At 41.0% G+C, this 16,090-nt stretch overlaps 1 protein-coding gene across 1 annotated transcript in view; it reads left to right on the top strand.

Annotated features, from left to right (window-relative positions):
- Positions 1 to 16,090, top strand: part of IL31RA (interleukin 31 receptor A) — a 94,337-nt gene that overhangs the window by 32,534 nt on the left and 45,713 nt on the right. The window contains exons 6-7 of the mRNA XM_006891543.1: positions 1,640 to 1,719; positions 6,771 to 6,987. Coding sequence (XP_006891605.1) covers positions 1,640 to 1,719; positions 6,771 to 6,987 — 297 coding nt within the window. The remainder of the gene's footprint in view (positions 1 to 1,639; positions 1,720 to 6,770; positions 6,988 to 16,090) is intronic.

Genomic DNA, 16,090 nt, shown 5'->3' with positions numbered 1-16,090 from the left:
CACACACATATATATGTTGTTATGTGCTATCAAATTGGAACTAACTCATAGTTATAGCTGACTCTCAAGCAGGTTTTTAGAGGCAGTAAATCCCAAGGTAGGTGATTGACCATCTTTCTCCAACAGAGCAGTTGATGGATTAGAACCAAGTGACTTTAGGATTGCAGTGGATAGGCCACCAGAGTGTATATATATATATTCCCTATACTTGTGACAATAGAAGGAGAGTTGATGCTTTTAAGCTGTGGTGTTGGAGAAGAGTATTGAATATGCTATGGACTGCTAAGAGAACGAACAGGTATGTCCTAAAGAGGGTTAAACGAGGCTGCTCCTTGGAGGCAAGGATTCTGAAGCTTCATCTGACATATTTTGGACATGTTGCAGGGAGAGAACAGTCCCTGGAAAGGGTTGTAATTCTTGGGAGGGTAGAGGGACAGAGCAGGAGAGGAAGACACTCTATAAGATGGGTTGATTCAGTGACTGGGGTAATTGGGGTAGATGTGTTGGAGGCAGTGAGATTGGCATGGGATAGAGCAGTTTAGAGCTTTTGTATGAGTCACAGGCGACTTGACAGCACATAACAACAACAAACATACCTGTCACACACACACACACACACACACACACACACACACACACACACTGTTGCAGTTGTGTACTGTAGAGTCAGAACTGACCCATACCTGAGCCTCCAGCAGGTTTTCAGAGGCAGTTAATCATATGGGATAAGATTGCCTATCCTTCTCCTGAGGAACAGCTGATGGCCTTGAACCATGTGCCTTAGGGATCGCAGCACAGCTTCTTGCCACTAGGCCACGATAGATATACTGTCGAGTCAGAACCGACCCACAGCTGACCCTCCAGTGGGTTTTCAGAGGCAGTTAATTGCCCACTAGGAGAGGGCCCACCCTTCTCTCATGGAGCAGCTGGTGGCCTTGAGCCGCATACTTTTGGGATTGCAGCTAGTGCCACCAGAGATGAAGATGGAGATGGATATTATATATATATATAAAATCTCACAGGTATATATTTCACAGATCTATATCTCACAGATATATAGATCTATATCTCACAGATATATAGATATATATATATCTCATAGATATAGAGGTTATGTATATGTGTACAACTTTTCTGCCTTATTTCCAGCTTTTATCATCTGTTAGGTTATATGTACATTTGAGTTGGAACTGATCCACAGTGGACTCTCCAGAGTGTTTTCAGAGGCAAGAAATCATATGGAGGGAGATTGCTCATCTTACTCTGGTAGAGCAGCTGGTGGATTCCAACTGAGTGCCTTTGGATTGGCAGTGCAACTATGTACCACTAAGCCATCAGAGCTCCCTAGCTTTTATATCTGGAGAACATGAGTCATACTTAAAATCTGAATTAGTACGATAAATTATATTGCAATAGGATCCTTTGCACTTTCTTATCTTATCAGACTCTAGTGTAGTTTTTCTTTTTTAACCATTAGTTGATTCCAATTCTTTGATTATTGCCCTACCTTCTACCTGCTGACTCCCTCAAAAGAATGCTTCCCAACTGAGTTTTCTAAAAGCCGCCCCACTAACTTGCCTTCTCTCCTGTTGTAACTCACTTCCATCTGAGTTGAGTGCCTCCCTTTTGTTCCTTACAGCTCCAAATCGCCTGGATCTATGGGGAATCCTGGGACCAGCTAAGGCAAATGGAACAAGACCAGTGCACTTGCTATGGAAGGTGACCTCCCTCTGGGCTTTAATTAGTTCATTTGTCTAGTTATAAAAAAAAAACAAACCCAAAATAACAACCACCACCTTTGGTCTATACACTTTTTTTTTTGTCTATACACTTTTAAAAGCTTGGGCTTTCACCTCTTCATTTTTCCTTTCTTTCCATACCTTATAATACCCAACTATTATCTAGGCTGCCCAAACTACAATAGCTACACAAGGCTTGCATTGCAGATCCTGAGTGACTTCTTTCTTTAACCTGAGACATTAGCAGTTGGGGAAAGACGGATGACAAGTGCAGGAGAGAACATCAGCCTTCTGGAGAAAACCTAGGTGTGCTCTGCTGTAAGGGCATATGACATTCTGTAACCCTGACCCTAAACCTGAGAATAGCACTGACTAGAGCTCAACTCATTATTGTGTCTGTGTATGAGCACAAGCACACCAGCACATCCAGAAGAAGATCCCAGTGGTTCTGTCTAAAGTGGAAACCTGGCAATAGGCAACAAAGGAGATAATGATTGGGTCACACAGAGAAGAAAAGAGAAGAGAGGAGAGGGGAGGAGAGGAGAGAAGAGGAGAGGAGAAGATGAGACATAAGGAAATGATATCTAAAAAAAGGAAGAGAGAGTAATATCAAATGAGTCATGAAATGAGGAAGCAGGAGCACACAGTCACTGAACCAAAAAGACTTGGCTGACACAGAAGAATTTCATGAAACAATATATGATCAAGAGGCAATGGTGATGAAGGAGGAAGTTCAAGCTATTCTGAAAGAATCAGAGGAGGGAAAGGCCCCAAGTAATTGATGGCATACGTATTTCAACAAATTGATGCTACCCTAAATGTGCTCACCAGGTATGTCAAGAGATCCGGAGGACAGCTACCTGGCCAACTGACTAAAAGAGATTCATATTTATTCCCATTCAAAAATAAAGGTGACCTCACAGAGTGTGGAAATTATTGAACAATATCACTAACATAAAACACAAGCAAAAACCTGCTAAAGATTATAAAAAAAAATGACCAGTACTTTAACAGAAAACTACTAGAAATACAAGCCTGATTTAGAAGATATTCTGGCAATATAGGGATATTATAATCAACGTTAGATGAATCTTGGCTAAAAGTAGAGAGTAACAGAGGAATGTCTATTCTTTCTTTATTATGTAAAGGCATTTGACTGTGTGGATCACAACAAATTGTGGCTAATCTTGAGGAAAATGAGAATCCCAGAACCCTTAATTGTGCTCATGCAAAACCTATACTTGGACCAGGAAACAGTTGTCTGAACAGGACAAGGAAACACTTAGTGATTCAAAAATCAGCAAAGGAGTATGTCAGGGATGCATTTTGTCTCCATACATTTTCAATCTATATGTGGAACAGATCATTTCGGAGGCTGGACTTTATGGGGAACAATGTGGCATTAGATTTGAAGGAAGACTCATCAGCAACCTACATTATGAAGATGACACAACCTTGCTTGCTGAAAGTGAAGAGGACCTGAAACACTTGCTGCAGAAGATCAAGGACTGTAGTCTTCAATATGAATTGAAGCTCAGCATCAAGAAGACAAAGATTCTCACTACAGGGCCAGTTGGCAGCACCATGATAGATGAAGAAGAGATTGAAGTTGTTAACAGCTTCAGCTTGATTGGTTTCCCAACCAACATTCTTGTTACCAGCAGTAAGAAAATCAAAAGACAAATTGCATTATGCAAATCTGATGTCAAGTACTAAAGAGCAAGGATGTCAGTCTAGGTACTTAGGTGCTCCTGATCCAGACCATGGTCTTTGCAATTGCTTGCTATGAATCAGAGAGCTGGACAATGACCAAGGATGATAGAAGAAGAATCAATGCCTTTGAGTTGTGGAGCTGGAGAAGAGTAGTGAACATACCATGGACCACCAAGAGAACAAACAGGTCTATCCTAGATAGGATTAAACCAAGCTGCTCCTTGGAGGCAAGGATTCTGGGGCTTCGTCTGACATACTTTGGACATGTTACCAGGAGGGACAGGTTCTTGGAGAATAATATCATGCTTGGAAGTGTGTAGGAACAGTGTAAGAAAGGAAGACCCTGGATGAAATGAATTGACACAGTAACTGGGGTAACGGGGTAGGTCTGTCAGAGAGACTGGCTAGGATAGGACAGGGTTCAGAGTTACTGTACACAGGGTCATTATGATCACAAAACAACAACAATAACTATAAAATTTTTCAGGAAACATTATCTCCTACTTGCTGTAATGTCTAGGCAAGTTTTAAATCCATCTGTAAATGAAGGAATAGCCTCACCTTGTCAAATTGCATTCTAGTCTTAATAACTTCAGGACTAGAGCATGCCTCTGTCTGCCTTTGCTCATCAACTTCTGTGTGTGTCTCCAGAGCCATGGACACCTATAGGTTGCAGACAGTGAGAAGAAGCACATACCAAGTGTGTTGGGAAATCATTGAGAGTTAGTGTAAGGTGTTACAGATTCTTTCTCACTTAACACAGGGGGAACGGAGGACTCTGTCAACACATTGTCCTATGAAAGATGAGTAGTAATGCCACATGCTCACACATGATCTTAGCCACACAGTGGCACGTAAGGATTGAGTAGCCAAACTGTGAAGTAGGAAAGATGCACTTAAGTACTCTTCTTCTCTCCCTTACCTTGGAACTGATCTTTCTTTTGCCTCAACATGAAAGTGCTCTAAAATATGTTGTTGTTGCTGTTGTTGTTAAGTGTTGTTGGGTTGGTTCTGACTCAAGTGACCCCAGGCAGAACAGAATAAAAAGCCCAGTTCTGCATGGTCCTCACTAATCAATGCTCTGCTTGAGCCCATTATTGCATTCATTGTATTAATCCGTCTCCTTGAGAGTCTTTCTCTTTTTTAGCTGACCCTCTACTTTGCGAAGCATGATATCCTTTTCCTGTGCTTCCCCTCCCCATGAGAACATGCCCAAAGTATGCGAGATGTGTTCCCCATCCTTGCTTCTACGTGTTCTGGCTGCATTTCTCACAAGACAGATTTGTCTGTTCTTTTGGCAGTCCATGGTATGTTCCATTTTCTCCATCAGCACCACAATTCAAAGGCATCCGTTTGTCTTCTGTTTTCCTTATTAACTGTCCAGCTTTCGTGTGCACATGATGCAACAGAGAGAGAAGCACAGCCAGAAGAAAGGGAGGTAACGTGCTTTGCTTGGATGTGTCCTTAAGAACTGAAGGTACTTTTAAAACGCATGAGCCAAAGTATTCTAAATTAGATCATGATGATGGATGCACAACCCTGGATTAAAATCCACTGACTTATATACTTGAAAAAATTGAATGATAAGTTATAGGAATTTTTATCTCTTTGAAAGTATTGGAGTAGGGATAGCAGGGAGTCCAGAAGGGAAAGAATGAGAAATGGATAATAGGTTATCTTGAGAAATCAAATTATGAGCTGACCTAGGGTAGCTTCTCCCTTTCTGCCAAGTGCACCATAGTCATATGTATCTCTTTAATGGCCACCGTAAAAAAGCACAATTAGGAAACATCTTCCTCATTACAGAAAACCCTACGAGGCAGTACAATGCTCAAATAGATAGCGTCTCGGGTTCAGGAAGCAGGAACACTGTTTTGAAAGTAGTCTCCAGTTCTGTCCAATATCATTTGAAGCCATGGATCTGTGAATGAAATCCCCTTGCTGGGAGAGCAATGGATTAAGTGACTTCTTGAGTTCTCTCTAGTTGGTGATTCAGCACCATCTTTGAAAGTCATCTAGAACAGAGAACGAACAACTGGGAAATTATGTCATTCCAGGAAAACACTCCACTGGTAAAAAAATCTATCAGTTTAATGATCTGAAAACTCACTTTCCAGGCTGAAAAACAAGAATTTCTCTTGATCCCCCTGGGGTGACCTCCTCTGTCTTCTTATTAAGGGTGTGGGAGCAACAACACCCTGAATGTGATAGTCCTTTTACTTGGCTGCTTGAGGGGCTTGTTCCAGGGCTGAGACAATGGCTTTTCTGCTTCTCGTGTGAGTCCTGAGCTTCAGCAAGGCTCCTGCATAGAGCAAGTGTGCAGAGATGAGAACTGAGGCACAAACGGAGACTTGTACACCAGTGTTCAGAGCAGTGTTATTCACCATTGCAAAAACATGGAAACAGCCCAAATGTCCAACCACAAATGAATGGACTGAGAAATTAAGGCACAGTCACACAATGGAATAATACTACCCAACATGCAGGCACAATGATTTTGAAAATTACTGCCTAACTTGGGAGGGACTGGAGAGCATTCTGCTGAGTGAACTAACTCAGTCCCACATGGACAAATACTGTATAAGACCATTATTGTAGAATGTGTGAAAGAATCCAAGGGGAGGAGGGTGGGAACAGATGGGTGAGGATGAGTGCAGACAGGGGTGGGGTGTGGAGTGTGGGGTGGGGGGGGGGAGTGGAGGGTGTGGGGTGGGGGGCTGGGAGTGTGTGTGTGATTAATCATAGGGTTGCACAATTTTATGGGTGGAGGGAGGGATGGATAAAGGAAATGGGAAAGACCCGGTATAAAAAACAATGTATATGAACTTTGTAAGTAAACCAGTATAAAAAAATTATTTTTTTTTAAAAAAAGCATGAAGAGGAAAGAAAAAACTGAGATACTCTCCAAGTTGTTTGCATTATTTATAGGTAGGAGCTGACCCAGAACCAAACCAAAGCTGGGATTGATTGAGGCAGAATGTCTCAGTTTTTGTTTGCACCCCTCCCTCTCTGCTCATGTGGGATTCTGAGAGAAGCAGAGCCAGAAGGAAATGGGGTGGTTTGGCCCCGTTTCACTTGGAATTTCCCTAGTTTGGCCTCATAGAATTAGGTTTCTAGGAGAGTTGATAGCAATGTGTCATTTACTAAATCCCCTCCACTACCCTTTGAGAGATTTAATACTGCAGTACAGAGGATATGCTATTATTCATCCTCAATTGCCATCTAATTCTTAGCAGTTGATATCACTCATCACAATGTCTTTCTTGATGTTTTTATTCTTTGACTGTTGGCAATAAACATTGTTTCTTTTGCCTTCAGGAGGCAAAAGGAGCCCCAGTTTGGGGAAAACCAGTTGGCTACAACATATGGTACTTTCCAGAAAACAACACGAATCTCACAGAGACAAGGAATACAACTCATCAGCAACTTACACTTCATCTGGGGAACAAGGTGTACTGGGTGTCAGTGATTTCTTATAATTCTATGGGGAAGTCTCCAAAGTCTACCTTGAGGATTCCTGCTAGTCATGAAACGTGTGAGTAGAGCACCAACTTCCCAGAAACTGGCCCCATCCAATTGGTGAAGATGCAGGCCCTTTCTCCTTAAGTGTATCTGTTTCTCCTGGGTTGAAATAGAAATGTGATGGTATGTTTCTCTCAGTATTTTAGGTGAGATGGTGTGAGTAGTGGGAAGGGGGATAGAATTAATTTGAACAGAATTTCTAAGTCTGGTGTTAGTAATTAGTGAGCTCTATGGAATAAAGTTCTTTTAGACAAAGCCTATATTAGCAGTCAGAGACTTCAGAAATCATGAAACAAAATGCCAGAAGCTTGTTGTTGTTGTGTGCTGTCGAGCTGACCACTACTCATAACTACCTTATGCACAATAGCTGTGAACCATGCTCTATCTTAGGCCAAACTCACAGATCTACTCTCATTACCCTAGTTACTATGTCAATTCAAGTCATCTTCCTCTCCTGGGCTATCCCTCCACCCTTCAAAACCTGATGTTCTTCCCCAAGGGTTGTTCCTACCTGGTAACATGCCCAAAATATGTGAGATGGAATCTCAAAATCCTTGCCTCCAAGGGAAAGCTTTGCTTCATCCTCTCCAGTACAGACTTGTTTGTTCTCTTGGTGCTCCATGGTATGTTCAATATTCTTCTTCAGCATCACAACTCAAAGGCATGAATTATTCTTCTGTCTTCTTTGGTCATTGTCCAGTTCTTTCATGCATAAGAGGTAATGACAAAGATCATGGCCTGGATCAGGAACACCTTAGTCTCTAGATGGACATCCTTGCTCTGCAGCACTCTGAAGAGCTCCCTGACAGCAGATTTTCCTAATGCAATTCATCTTTTTATTCCCTTACTGCTGCTACAAGGAATGTTGATTGTGGAACAGATCAAGTCGAAATTGTTAATTAACATTCTGACATTTTATCTTTCCCAGCATGCTGCCTTTTCCTAAGGACTAGCTCCTCCCAGCAACAGCCCCTTCCTCACAACATGTCTAAAGTATGTGGGACAATGTTTCACCATTCTTGCCTTTGAGGAGTAAATTTGTTGCATTTTCTTAAGACAGATTTTTTTGTTATTTTTGGCAACACATAAGCTATTCAGTACTGTTTTCCAACACCGCAATTCAGAGGCATCAGTTTTCATTGTCCAGCCTCATTGTCCAACTTTCAGATGCATTGGAAGCAATTGAAAAGACTATAGCTTAGATCAGATACACTTTAGTCTTTAAACTGACATGTTTGCTCTTAAGAACTATGGAGAAGTCCTGGACAGCATCTTTTGATTTCTTAACTGCATGAGTATTAATTGTGGATCCCAGTAAAATGAAATCATTGACAACGTCAATTTTTATGTATCTATCAAAATCTTGTCCAAAATGTTGTCCAGTGTTGATCATTTTTCTTTTCTTGATGTTGAGATATAATCTATGTTGACAGGTTCAGTCTTTAAACTTCTGCAGGAAATGCTTCAAGTCTTCACTTTCTGAAAGGTGTCACCTGTTTATTGCAGGTTGTTGATGAGTTTTCTGCCAGTTTCTTGAATTGTTTGCTCACCTTATAGGTTGGTAGTATTTACTGGAGGTCTTATTTAGACTGTCATGGACTTGTTTTCACTGCTTATAGACAATTGATGCTCTTTTCCACAACTTTGTTATCCACAACTTTGTTCTGATTGATGACACTGAATATCTCCATTGTCTCTTTTCACAGGTGTATTTGATTTCATTCCTATGTATTCCATGGTGAGGTCTCCTTATTTAGTTGCTGTTTATTAATATATTTTCAATCAGTAAGTTGTTGATACTGCAAAATTCTATACTGTGATCTCATTTCTCATTTGTTATATCAGCAAGACCATATTTTTCAAGAATCCATCTTTTGTCTTTTTGTCTAACATTTACATTTCAATTATTAGTTATTATTAATGCATCTTGATTGCATGTTTGGTCAACCTAAGACCACAGAAGTTGGTAGGAAGCCTCCGTTTCTTCATCTTTGACTTTTTGGTTGTTGAATACATTTGGATAATAGTTATATTTACAGGAATTCCTTGTATGGTTATGGATATTATCCTGTCACTGACAACATTGAACTTCAGGATACATACTGAAATGTTATTTTTGATGCCACTCTTCTTCATTTCTAGAGTAGTAGGACATACAACAGCAAACAACTCATTGTGGTCATGTTGGAACTGACTCACAGCTGACACTCCAGTGGGTTTTCAGAGGCTATAAATCCTATGGAAAAGCTTGCCTATCTTTCTCTTGAGAAGCAGCTGATGAATTTGTTCCACCTGCCTTCAGACTAACCCCTAGACCACCCCATGATTTTTAAATTAAAAAATGGCCAAGGTTTTAGCTGCCTACTGTCTAGGAATTCAATCTGTGTGCTTCCCATTTCATAAGACAACTTCCATCGGCTGAGTTTTTCTCCATTCACATCATAATGTAGACTTTCCTTGAAGAAGAACACCCTTAACTTAGTCATCTTTTGAGTGCTTTCTAACCTGAGAGGTCCATCTTCTGGCACTGTATCGGATATTGCTCTTCTGCCATTCATACATTTTCCACTGGCCAGTTATTACAGCAGTGGATGAGAAGTCCTGCTTTCTAGTCAACTCATCTTAGTCTGGAAGCTCCTCTGAAATCCAAAAGCCATGATTAACCATGCTTGTATTTGAAATCATAACACACAGTATGACAAACTGACAGATGGCTTGATATTTTCACTTTTGACTAAGTTGCTTGTAACATTTTACTGTTTCCAGATAAATTCGTACTTTACATTCCATTTTGGAATAACATACTTTTCTTATTACTTAAAGAATTCTAAGCAACAGATTTCCTCTACCCTTCTCAGAGTTATTTTTACTTCTCTAGATTTTTCTCAACTATTTATAATTAGGGAACTCTGGTGGCTTAGTGTATAAAGAGTTACGCTGTCCACTCAAAGGCAGGCCGTTTGAGTTCACGAGCTACTCCTCAGGAGAAAGATGAGGCAGGCAATTTACAGCCTCTGATAACCCACTGGAGGGACAGCCTTGAGTTGATTCCTACTTGAAGGCAAATAACCACAACATTTTATCATTTGTCTTATCTTCATAGGATGCATATTTCATGAGGATATGGATTTTAATCTGTTTCTTTAATTTCCACTGCCTAGAATAGTAGGCACAGAGCTAGTGCTTAGCAACTATTTGTTGTAATAAACCAACATTTGGTAGGGAAGGTAGTCTCAAGTCAGCTACCTCAGTTTACAATAGGAGCTCTGGTAGCACAGTAGTTAAGCACTAGATCGCTAGTCAAAAGGTCACGGGTTCATGCCTATCAGCCACTCAATTTGGCAAAATGTGGCCGTCTCCTTCCATAAGCATATACAGCCTCGCGACTCTATACATTTGTTCTTTTCTGTCCTGGAAGGTCACTGTAGGTCAGAATAGACTGAATGCCAATGGGTCTGGCTCTTGTTTCTCTGTTTGCTTACTTAATTCTGTTTCAGGCTTTATATTATCACCTTCTTTCTTTCTCTGTTTCTTAATCCATTTTTACTTTCCCTTACTTTAGAATTACTCAGCATGGGTGGGTCATTAGCTTACCTTGATATTGTTTTAAAAACGAGTTGTCCTTGAGTTGATTCCAACTCATAGAGACTCCATGTGTGTCATAATAGAGCTCTGCAACACAGTGTTTTCAGTGGCTGAGATTTTGAAAGTAGTTTGCCAGGCATTCTTCTGTAGTGTCTTTGGGTGGATTCAAACCTCCAGCCTTTTGATTATCAGGAAGTCCACTAACCATTTGCATCATTCAGGGATGCCTGTATTATTTTAGTTAACATTTAATATTATCCCTCACAGGTTGCGAACAAATGAACTTGATATTGAGATGCACGTTCTGTCTTAATAAATGTGCTGTTTATTTGTAACCTGAGCTGCCTGGCATGCCCCCCAAATGGGAGACAGTATAGGGTGGGGGATAAAAGCATGGATTCCACAGTTCTGGCTTCAAATTTTTGCTCTTCCAATAGATAGCATGTAACCTTGAGCAAGTTATCAAATTTCTCTATGCCTTAGCTACTTGTAAAGTGGAGACATTACACAGTAGTACCTACCTATCTGGGAGCTGTGGTGAGCATTAAATAGGATTGTGCATGGGAAATGTTTTCTCTAGTACTAATTATCATTTACTTGGTTAAAAAATTTGATTAATTAAATTTCTATTAGAGATGGAATAACAATTTTAAAGACTACTTTAAAATCTACTTAATACTGAATTAATATTTTTTTCCAAAATATAAAAGTATTTGCTTTGTGCCAGATATATCAGTGTGATTATGAGGCTGGCAACCTATGCATAGTTAAAATTAGGCCTGACATTTGCTTTTGTAAATAAAGTTTTATTGAAACAGAATCTTTTTTATCTGTTTATGTACTGTCAATGGCGCCTTTCTCAGAACAGTGGGAGAGTTAAATAGTTGTAACAGACATAATCATCTGGTCTGCAAAACCTAAATCATTTATGTTTGTTCCTTAACAGAAAAATGTTGTTATGTTTCATTGAATATCCTCTTGCTCACAGCTGGCTCTCCGGTCAGTTTTTAGAGGCTATAAATCACGTAAGAGGAATTTGCCCATCTTTCTCCTTTGGAACAGCTGCTGGAAGTTGAGCTGCCTGTTTTTACATTGGCAGCGTGTAGCCTTATTCTCTGTCACCAGAGCTCCTTTGTTTGTAGACATGCAAAAAAGGGATATTCTGCAGACTTTTGTTTACTAAAATAGTCAGTGGAAAAGAAGCCTAATGATGGTTTTAATTGCCACATAATCAGTATTAGTATATGCTAAGATAAGGAACTCTGATGGCTTGTGTGTGCAATCTAGTTGGAACTGACTCACAGTACATTTTTAGAGACGGTAAATCACACGGGAAGAGACTGTCCATTCTTTTCCTGTGGAGCAGTTGGTAATTTGAACCTTGCACCGTTGAGATTGCAGCACACCTCCTTACTATCAGAGCTCCCTGAGATCTGATTCAGTCAGGAAAGCTGACAAAGTTGGGCCACCCCCAGCATGTAAAAATTGTTATGTGTAGAGTTCCCCAGCGGTCCCGTGTATCTGTCTCTTGCTTCAACAGTGTTTGGATGGAACAGACCCTGCGACTTAACCCCTTCCAGCCTCAGACTAGCCTCCAACTTCACCTCCAGGCGTAACCTCGGGACCATATCAACCATCTCCTATATTTGGGATCAGCTAACACCTTTTTTTATTAGCCCCCAAACCTCGACCAACTATGAACTCTCAGATCCGTCAAAATTATTCCGCCGAAGCAGAAGCTGGCATCAACCGTCTGGTCAACCTGCACGTGCGGGCCTCTCTCTGGGTTTTTATTTTGACTGCGATGATGTGGCCTTGGAAGGCGTGGGACACTTCTTCCATGAGTTGGCGAATGAGAAGCACCCAGAGGCTCTTGAAGCTGCAAAACCAGCGTGGCGGGCAAGTCCTCTTCCAAGATATCCAGAAGTCATCCCAGGATGAGTGGGGTCAAACCCTGGACGCCATGCAAGCAGCACTGGCCTTGGAGAAGAACCTAAACCAGGCCCTTCTGGATCTGCACACCGTGGGTTCTGCCCACACTGACCCCCATCTCTGTGACTTTCTGGAGAACCACTTCTTGGACGAGGAAATAAAACTACTGAAGAAAATAGGTGACCATTTGACCAACATTAGAAGACTGGGTGGCCCCCAGGCTGGGCTGGGCGAGTATCTCTTTGAGCATCTCATCCTGAAGCACGACTAGGGGTCTGTGGGGACTTGCAGGGGGAAACCTCTGTGTCCCACTGCCAACAGCTGCAAGCTTCTCTATCCCACCCTGTTGTAGAATCTTATCCACCCAGAAGCCCTTCGCCCAAGCCTTGGACCAAATGAAACAATAAAGCTTTTTGCAACAGCTAAAAAAAAGAAAAGAAAAATTGTATGTGTAGACAGACTAGTCACATCTGGGTAGCCAAATAAATGTCTTCAGTGCACTTCTTAAATGTGGGTAAGTCCTCCTGTTAGGTGGTTGTTGTTAGGTGCCGTTGAGTTGTCTACAACTCAGAGGCTCTGAACCTTGTCCTAGCCTGTGTCGTTCTTTGGTGCACTTCTCTGACCAGCAGGAATGTGCTTGACGATGGAATGAACTGCTCCAGACTTTCCTTAGTCAAGAGGTAAGGAGAGAGAAAAACATGGTTGCGTGTCCTTGCAGCCTGTGGCCATGGCTTTAATTAGAGAAGCTTTATAAGCAGAAAAACATTGATTAGAATCTCAAGATTAGCTAATCCTTCTTGTTTGCAAAATCATAGTCATAAAATAATTTTGAGAAAACAAGAAAATGTTTTCTTTGAGATATACCACATGCACATACTTTTAGGGCATACTATTTTAACTCTAGCAAGCATGCTGACGTTTCACTTTGAGGAGACTTGCTGACATGCTGACATTTACTTAGTAATCTACATATTTGTTCTTTTAAACAAGTCAATATTTACTTAGGAATGTTTTCCTTGTGCTTTCACAATGTACATTTAATAGAGTTTTCTCTTTAACAGAGTTTTCTCTGTTAAAGGTAATAATAGTCTTTAGCTCCAAGCCAGCCCTGATTTAGTTGACTTAACCTTTACAATCTTTATCATCTCTGATAGACTCGAGCCCGTGGTTCCAGTTACTGTTTTAATCTATATCGTTGAGATCTTTCGCTTTTTTTCCTACCCTCCAACTTTTTCAACATGATGTCATTTTCCAAGAACTGGCTTTTCCTAATAACATAATCCAAGTTTGTGACAAGAAATTTTACAATTTTCTAATTTTCGCCTCTAAGAAGCACTTTCTCCAAGATATCTTGTTTGTCCTCCTGACAGCTCGTGGAATAATCAACACTCTCTTCCACCACCACAACTCAAAGGCATCGTTGTTCTGTCATCCTTATTCAATGTCAAACTTTCAGATGCACAGAAAGTAATTGAAAAGACATAAATATCTTGGATCAGACACACCTTAGTCTTAAGCTTACTCCTTGTTTTAACACTTGGGCGAAATCATTGATGGCACATTTCTCTAATGAAATAATGTCTTTTGATTTCTTAGCTACTGGAATTAAGGGTGTTATTGAAAGGTGCTAGAGCCAAATGTCTCTGTGTTGTCCATGAGGAGCACTAGATAGTCCCATGAGGCAAGCAGAATGACCATGGCCGACAAAATGAGTGAGTATAGCACTTAGCAAGCAAAGAGTTTGTTAAAGCAAAGCATATCCTGTTAGCGCTCCAGAAGGTTTGCAGACCTGGTTCGTAAACACAAAAAGAACATGTGGTACATGCAGAAAAATAGTAAGAGACAGGAGGAGGAGAAAGATTGTCTGGAAGAGACAAGTCCTCCTTATGAAATGAGAAAAGGACCCTCTTCCGTTCTCAGCCACAATGACACAGGCTCGCCATTCCCTGGTCTTTCCTGAGTCTCTTGAGACCAGCCACTTCCGTGACTCACTTGGAGTCTTGAAATACTGACCACTTTGGTGCAACTTCAATGATTCCCAGTGCATGGGTAGGTTAACAAAAATGCATTTGTTCTGCAAGCTGGTGCCATTGTCCCCTATCCTGCATTTTCCTTGGACCTTGGTCACCCACCATACTCCCTTATGTTGACCAGGAAATGTCATCTTCTCTTACTCCTGCCCTTAACATTGACTATGGATCTATGAGTGATGAAATTGTTGTCAACTTCAGTAATTTCTCAGTCTGTCATGTTGTTGCCTATTGGCCCAGTGGTGAGGATTTTGGTTTGGTTCAGATGTAATCCTGTTAAGCAAAAATATTAAAGAGCAGGGACCCATGCTTTTCTAGGTAAACAAAGACAGAAGTTTACTAGATAAAATGTATTTTTAATTGCTTCCCTGACTGTCATAAGAGCTTGAGTGATAGTCTTGGTGCAAATAAAAAGAAACTGCTGCTGTTCAAACCCTCTTTCTCTTTTCTCAAGAAAGAGTCTCAGCCTTCCATATTTCCTACTGTCCAGGGAGGTATTATATATGCAGTAATTGCTCAAATTTTCTTGTTGAGTGATGGAAGGATTCAGCAAACAGCTAACATTTGGTAGAATGATAAGCTGGAAACTTCTCCCTCAGCGCTCTTAATGTTGCCCCACCCTTAAAGGCTGACTCAGGGCTTAATCGAACCTTTTCCATATTCCTGTAGACCAGAGCCTGGACATGTTTTCTCAGTACCTGGAGTGCTTTTTGCTCCTTTAATTGGATTTCGCTTATTACTCAGAGTTCTGATACTGGTAAAAAGGGGTGTGGAGTTAGGAACTTACACCTTTTCCCATCTACAGACAGGACTTGTATGCTAATGTTTGACTAAGGAAAATGCCTCTAGGGGAAACCAGGAAAAAAAAAAGTATTTGGGATGTGATCAGGGGAAGAGAAGATGCTGAGCCAAAAGTGTGATTAGAAAACAAAGTCCTGGAGAGTGGTTTCACCCTGAGCTTGCCGGAAGCTCTGGAGTGTAAATTTTATCCCACAGGTATGCTGACCAACAAAATGACAAATAAAACAAACACACAAAAAAATAGTAAGAAGGACTCTGACAGAACCTTCTTGTTATTAAGTGCCTTCTTCTCAACTGTGACAATCAGTGACACTGTGAAGAATAGATCTGAGCTCTCTCCTAGCCTGTGCCATCCTCACCATCTCTGATAAACTCAAGCACATTGTTAATAGTCACTGAGCCAATTACTGGAAGTCTTCCTCTGTCCCTGACTTTCAACCCTTTCAAGGCTTTTCCCAAGTCCTAGCTCCTCGAGGATGTCATTCCTGAAGAGAGTAAAAGGTCACTACAAAGACAGTGGGGAAAGGAAAAACAAAAAATGGATGTCAGAAGAGATCCTGAAAATTGCACTGGAAGGGAGCTCTGGTTGCCTAGTGGCAAGAAGTTGTGCTACAATCTGGAAGGCATACGGTTCGAATCCACCAGGTTCTCTGCTGGATAAGATGGATCAATCTCTTCCTGTGCCAGCTGGATCCTATTTGATGGTGCACAACAAGGAAAAGAAAAGAAAGAGAAGAGGAGAGGAGAGGAGAGGAGAGGAGAGGAGAG

This window comes from Elephantulus edwardii, unplaced genomic scaffold (genome assembly GCF_000299155.1).
Source record: "Elephantulus edwardii isolate Elephantulus edwardi_28Jun2011 unplaced genomic scaffold, EleEdw1.0 scaffold00099, whole genome shotgun sequence".
NCBI lineage: Eukaryota > Metazoa > Chordata > Mammalia > Macroscelidea > Macroscelididae > Elephantulus > Elephantulus edwardii.
Note: the sequence above shows the minus strand (reverse complement) of the source record. Positions and strands in the feature narration are given on the sequence as shown.